General features: G+C 41.9%; 1 protein-coding gene across 3 annotated transcripts; it reads right to left on the bottom strand.

The window, feature by feature from the left end:
• Positions 1-3,112: 3,112 nt before the first annotated feature.
• On the bottom strand, positions 3,113-6,031 carry LOC129622455 (lithostathine-like). Of its 3 annotated transcripts, none has more exons than XM_055539117.1 (6): positions 5,984-6,031; positions 5,621-5,728; positions 4,959-5,068; positions 4,629-4,766; positions 3,629-3,755; positions 3,113-3,372 (listed from the first exon to the last, which is right to left on the bottom strand). In XM_055539117.1, exons 2-6 carry the CDS (start codon positions 5,694-5,696, stop codon positions 3,305-3,307), a joined length of 519 nt encoding a protein of 172 aa, XP_055395092.1. In that variant the 5' UTR covers positions 5,697-5,728; positions 5,984-6,031; the 3' UTR covers positions 3,113-3,304. The 3 variants fall into 3 exon arrangements, with proteins under 3 accessions (XP_055395092.1, XP_055395095.1, XP_055395094.1); XM_055539120.1 differs by having other exon boundaries at positions 5,621-5,720; positions 5,984-6,026; XM_055539119.1 differs by having other exon boundaries at positions 5,887-6,025.
• Between the last annotated feature and the right edge of the window lie 617 nt (positions 6,032-6,648).

The raw sequence follows: 6,648 nt of genomic DNA, 5'->3' as shown, positions 1-6,648 counted from the left end.
ATTCCAATTGTCTCAGTGTGTGCATCATGAAAATCCATGGGAACTTGACCAACTTCATTATTCTCTTTCCCTTTTTCTCTAAGAGCTCTCAGATGTTCCACTAAGAAAACCCATGTCCTCCATCCTTGTGGGACACCTTCCTTATATTTGTTGATAGTGATCATACCTGATCAGTTTATAATTTATGTGATACTATCTTCTTTGCTCTAATTATGGCTCAAAGATGCACAAGTAATTCAAACTTAAAACAACAATACATGACATTTTTCTATCTAGCAATATGCTCAGATTTGTTTACAAAGACAGGAGGAAGTCAGGATTGTTCTTTTATTAGTTGAGGGTATTATATATGTTCTACTGATATTGCTGAGGAATCAGTATTCCCAGATGCTTCTGACAACTCTCTTGAACTATAAAAATAATGAAGCCAGAAGAGGGATAAAAGATGCATATAAAAGAGAATGCAGACAGGAGAACCCCAGAGAAATGACACCTCAGCCCTGGTCAAACTAGCTCAAAGCTTTCCTTATTGTTCAGTTCATTTCAGTTCATTTCAGTCACTCAGTCGTATCCAACTCTTCACAACCCCATGAATCACAGCACACCAGACCTCCCTGTCCATCACCAACTCCCAGAGTCTATCCAAACCCATGTCCACTGAGTCGGTGATACCATCCAACCATCTCATCCTCTGTCATCCCCTTCTCCTCCTGTCCTCAATCCCTCCCAACATCAGGGTCTTTTCTAATGAGTCAGCTCTTTGCATCAGATGGCCAAAGTATTGGAGTTTCAGCTTCAACATCAGACCTTCCAATGAACACCCAGGACTGATCTCCTTTAGGATGGACTAGTTGGATCTCCTTGTAGTCCAGGGGACTCTCAAGAGTCTTCTCCTTACAGTTAAATATTTTCAATTATGTGATTTAGTAAATACCTTTACTTTTTTTGAACCAAATCATATTGGAATTTTTCTTTCTTTCAACTGAAAATATCCTAACATAATGAGTTCTCCAATAGGAAGAATAGGATCTGACCCCCATAGCTGTGTTAGCTTACCTCCTATTGAAAATGGAACTCAACTAAAATAGAAACTGACACATGCACAATCACTGTAAACTTTTCAAACCCATGTTGTTACTTTAACCAGGGCAGAAAATCAAGACCTCTGGAATAGAACAATTCTAAATTCATCTATCTGTGAAGTGTTTCCACCAGAAGCTCTAAAGGAATATTTAATCAAAGCAGTCTACCTTAGAAATAGGATATGAAATTTAACAAACAATTTTAAAAAGACACTGACCATTCATTTCATCTCTTCATTTGGGAATCAAAACTCTTATATGACAACACTGTAGTACTCTTGGTCCATATGGAAAAATTTATCAGTGGTCTTGATAGGGTAACCGGCAGGAAGGTTAGGGGCCCCCAAACAGAGGAAATAGGCTGCAAATGTCAGACGTTTTTTATCTCTCTCTTAAGGGGCGGGAGGAAACAAACTACAAATGTCAGATTTTTTTCCTCCTCTATACAAAATTAAAAGGTTTCTTTAAAAATTCTGTGTCGCTATGATGATACCTGGTTCCATGTAACTTAACTTTTCTCAAACTTTCAGCTAACCAATGTGTTTTTCTTATGGAAATGCTTTTCTTAAGCTATGGTAATCAACTATGTATTTACCTTAGGCTCTGTCTTTCTTCAAGTCCGTTTGCCTAAGACTCAGACCTTATAATGGCTCAACAAAAAAAGTATGTTTTACTCAGGAAAATGTTCTCTTAAGCTATGTTAATGAGACTATGTATTTGCTTGGAAATCTGCCTTTCTTCAAGATAACATGATTGAGTCAAACAATCGACATGAGTCAATTGTTTTATGGCCCGAGCTGACTCGCCCTGTGCCAATGTTATCTCAAAATGCATGTTGTGGGTGACGGCCCTGGTGCCAGTCTCTGAGTTTTGAGACATTTTCTTTCTCTGATTAGCAGCCTCAGCCTGCTAATGGGTATATCACTTCTTGCTGAAAAACTAGCAAGGGGGCACACTTTCTGCCCTCTTCTGATGTGTCAGAAGCCTTCTCTATTTTATATTTTAATAAAACTTTATTACACAAAATCTCTGAGCAATCAAGCCTCATCACTGGCTCTGGATTGTTGCCCTCTCTTCCAGAGGCCAAGAATCCCAGCGTCTTTCATGGCTCAGCAACAACCTTTCAGTCTCATGTGAAAAACGTTTTTTTCCAAATTAGGGAACGGGCCCAAAATACTTTTTCCACAATAGAATCTTGTGGTGAGGGTGGGGTGGTGATAAGGTGAAAGGCAGATTTGTGGTCTTGAAATACGCAGATAACACGAGACATCTGGGTCTTGCCTTCAGATAGGTCATGGGAATTTCTCCAGAAAACTGTCACTTTTTTAATTCAAAATATGCAAGAGAAATCCTACCAGACAATAAGTTGACCCAAATCTTGTCCTAACTGTGTCAAAGTATTTCAAGAGCCAAGATGAAGGACCTTCTGGGATCGGTTTTCCCAAGGGCCATCTAGGAACAGGGTTATTTAGGAATGTGGTTAGATAGACTCATGTCATCTGACCATGGGAAGGGAAGAGTGAAAGTTGAAAGACATGAAAAAATTTTACAACAATTTTAAAGCTTACCTTTTTGTCTGTCAAAACTAATAACAAAATAATTGGGTTTGCATTTTGAATGTTTTATCCATTAATTTTTTAGTTTATTATTTTATTTGTATTTATGAATATTAATAAAATATGTTCATTATCCTTTATACTTATGGTTTAGGAAATAATGTTCTAAACATCATCTCCTAAATTGGTTGTCTCAGAGACTTGGCCTAGGAGAATGTGTAAGCAGTAGAGTGTGTGGGAGAGCCAAGACTTTAAATGGCCACATTCTACAGAGAAGCAGCGCTGATGTACTTTAACCACAAAAACACCAAGAGGAATACATATATATTAGTTATTTCCCCAAGGACCTGAATGAAACTGAGCAGAGTTTGACCCCAGATTCTCTTCACTCAATCATTTCCTCTCCAGACTTTATGTATGAGAATGAAGCAGAGAAGACAAACAAAAGAAAACTAAAACTATTTTTTTTTATTATAGTATCATGAAAACTCAGATTATAAAGCATACAAAAGAACCTGAAATGAGGCTGAGGAGGAGGAAAAGGCAGAATGAGGTGGTCAGGGTGAAGGTGTAAGGAAAATATTCCCTTCCAATTGGGTCTTCACACTTGGTTCCAAGTCCATGATGAGCTGCAACAAGATGCAGGCTGCTGACTTCCCATCTGATCTAGCCCTTGAACTTGCAGACATAGGGTAAGTTCACATTACAGTTATAACTTTTCCATTTCAGATATCCTAGAGAGACAAAAGAACTTGAGTCAATGGGTCTGGTGCATCTTGAGGACCCAATGGAGAGGAATCCCAGATTCTGGCCTTTCACCAAAGTCCTAGTCGAAGGGAGTAAGATAGAAAGAAAGGAGAGATGAGAGGGGATGGGAGCAGACAAACCAATGCTGTACTTCATAGCAGAGGAGGATTCTCTGACAATCAAGCCCAGAAATCGATGATGAAAGGAAAAGACTAAGTAGAAGTGACCCTCTCTGTTCCTTACCTGATGTTCTGGACAGGACCCCACAGTGATCAAGTCTTGAGACAGTGGCAGGAATTCTCTCCCAGGCAAAATAATTGAACACATCAGTGCTACTCCATTCCCATCCACCAGCATTGGGCTCAGAGCCCTATGGAGCAGAGGATGGAGTTGGGTGAGACAGAAAGGCCTTTAGAATTCTCCTGGCCTGATGCCCTCTGCTGGAATACCTGGTCCCCTCCACAGCATCATGGAATTGGCTCTGCTCTTCCAGATGATGCCCCACAGCTCTCGTCTGGGAAACTCTCCCTAACTCCCTGCTTCACTTGGAAAATTCCACAGCCAATAATCACAAAGGCCATAGAACACCTCAGAGTAACATGTCACTATATGAACTACAGTTGGAGATGCATGTGCAATTACCCTCTAAACCTCCAAGACAATGCCTGTTTTATAAAAAAGGAAAGAGAGAATGAAAGTCGCTCAGTCCTGTCCAACTCTGCTACCCCATGGACTACACAGTCCATGGAGTTCTCCAGGCCAGAATACTGGAGTGGGTATCCATTCCCTTCTTCAGGGGATCTTCCCATCCCAGGGATCAAATCCAGGTCTCCTGCATTGTAGGCAGATTCTTTACCAGCTGAGCCACCAGGGAAGCCCATTAAAAAGAAAGAAAGAAAGAAAAATTCATCTACCCTAAATCTTGATTTAGGACTTGCTAAGCACAGCATATTCAGACTAAGGGAAGCATAGAGAATTACAAAGCATGCTTATGTGAATTGTGTAAAAGCTTGATAAGAGGCAGATTAACTTTAGCCGGAGTCTAGGAACTGGCACAGAACTCAGCTCTTCAGCTTCCTTCAAGGCCCTCACTTTCCCCAGTTATCACCTGAGTTCCAGGGATCTCTTGGGTATTTTCTGAGCTGGCAAATGGGATGGGGACGGGCGGGGGAGGGAGGTGCGGAGGGAAGCTGAGTGGCCATAGCATCTTTGGAAGTAACAAAGTTTAAAGAAATAAATGTACCTCTGTGGGGTCATGGAGCCCAATCCAGACGTCTGAGTGGGTATTCAAGTTGTTGCTAACCAAGGAGGCCAGGAAGGATCCCTCAGTCCCACTGAGCACAGACGCAAGGTGTCCTGAGTGTCTTCTCTGGCAGGCAATCTGTGTGGGGAAGGGAGAGACATAGGAGGAGCTTGAGACGCCACTAGGGGAAGGGCAGGGCCAAGAAGGGATGTGTTTGCAAACATGAACTTTTATTCTCAATCTAAGGAAGCTCTTGAGGATCCCCATACCCCACAATCCTCTCTGATTTGCTTCTCCTTATCTCTATTAACTGCAAACCCTGGAACTTACATTTGCATTCATCCAGCTTCTGGCTGCTTTATACAAGACATAGCAGGAGGACCTATAGGCTATGGAACCTCTGGGACAGCTGATCCTTTCTGAGCGCTGGGAATCTTCCCCTGAAGAAGAAATAAGAGAGAAGGATGAGGTAAAATGGAGATAAGGGATTAAAGTATAGAGGCAACCTTGGAGAATATCTATGAGGCCAGTGCTTGGGGCAGTGATACCAAAGTTCTAAGTTCCTCTCACCATTGCCAACGTTCCAAAGATTTATCTTTCTTAAATCATGAACTAGATTAACTAGCTGGGAGATGGTGTGTTTTCTTTTTATGCATCTGCATAATTCAAACACTCTTTTCCTCCTCTGGACTGTTTGTTCCTACACTGGATCCTCATCATTCTTCTACTCTTATCTCTGCTTTTCCTCCTTAATCAACTCACATAAATTAGACAGTAATGAGAAAATGAAAATCATCTCATTCCACTGTTATTGAACCACTGGGGTGTCTCCTATTACTAGGTACCCTGAAGAAAGGAGTGATGACTCAGAAATCCAGGCAGTTATGTTGTGTGGGGATATCCCATTACCAGGGGAGGCACAGGAGCTTTCCTCCTTGTCTTGGCCCTCAGCAGACACTGGGAACCCAGAGCTAGAGGCAGAGAAATCTCACCTTGAACCTGAGACAGTAGCATCAGACAGGAGAGCAGCATCCAGGACAGTCTGGGGAGGCCCAGGGAAGGCAGCATTGTGTCTGTGAGGTGTGGAGAAAGCTAGAGAACTAAAGGGAGGTTGGTCAGAGAGAGGGTGTGAGAGATCCCCTGTTGTACCTCTTGTCTTTTCCTCCATCTAGTCCCCTAGGAATAACTCCATCTTGGTAGCATCCCTCCCCTTCCATGGTGCTGGAAAGAATTAGAAAATCTACACATCCTAGTGTACCTGAGGTCTCCCAAGTCTGGTTTCCCCTGGTCTCAGAGCTCCCTTGTTCTCTGAAGATAAGGGTCCTTGTACACTTCCCCCCCATCACAGGTCTCACCTTGTCTTAGCTCCCACTTAACTGTCTTGCAGGGACCTGCACTGGCTCGTCAGGGCAGAAATGACTGGGCTTTTATAAGAGAATTTGAGGGAGGGGCACTGAAATGAATAACAGCAAAGAGGAGCCAGGACAGGGATTCAAGGTCATTCCTGCCATGGAGAGGAGTCTCTTCCCAGAAAAGCTTTGGAGTTGCAACAAATACTGCCTCTTCCTCATTATCATATTAGCACTTTTTCCTGGAAGAGGTGAAGTTTGTTCTTCCCACTGACTTTTCTGTGATTAGCCTCTGTGGCACAAAACAAGTTTTGTTTAAGGGGCACATCTACTGGAATAGTTCTTCTGGTTGATGTCTCAAGTGCTCACTCTTCTAGGCATACACATGTATTTTTTCAAATTGTGTAGTGGAAATAAATAAATATTGGATTATTAAGTGGAGATGTGTATGGGAACTATAAGTATCACAGATAAGTGAGGGCAAGAAGATACTGTAAGTAAGAGAACAGAGGTTCAGCATTGCCTCTTCTACATGACAGTTCATTTTAAAGAAACTTCAGAATCATCTCATAAGTCAATAGATGAGCCAAAATCTTAAGTGAAATGAGAGGCATAAACCTTCCTGGTATTCTGAGAGATGGAGTTCCCCAGTGGATAGTGATAATTTGATA

Source organism: Bubalus kerabau, chromosome 11 (genome assembly GCF_029407905.1).
Source record: "Bubalus kerabau isolate K-KA32 ecotype Philippines breed swamp buffalo chromosome 11, PCC_UOA_SB_1v2, whole genome shotgun sequence".
In the NCBI taxonomy this organism is placed as follows: Eukaryota; Metazoa; Chordata; class Mammalia; order Artiodactyla; family Bovidae; genus Bubalus; species Bubalus kerabau.
Note: the sequence above shows the minus strand (reverse complement) of the source record. Positions and strands in the feature narration are given on the sequence as shown.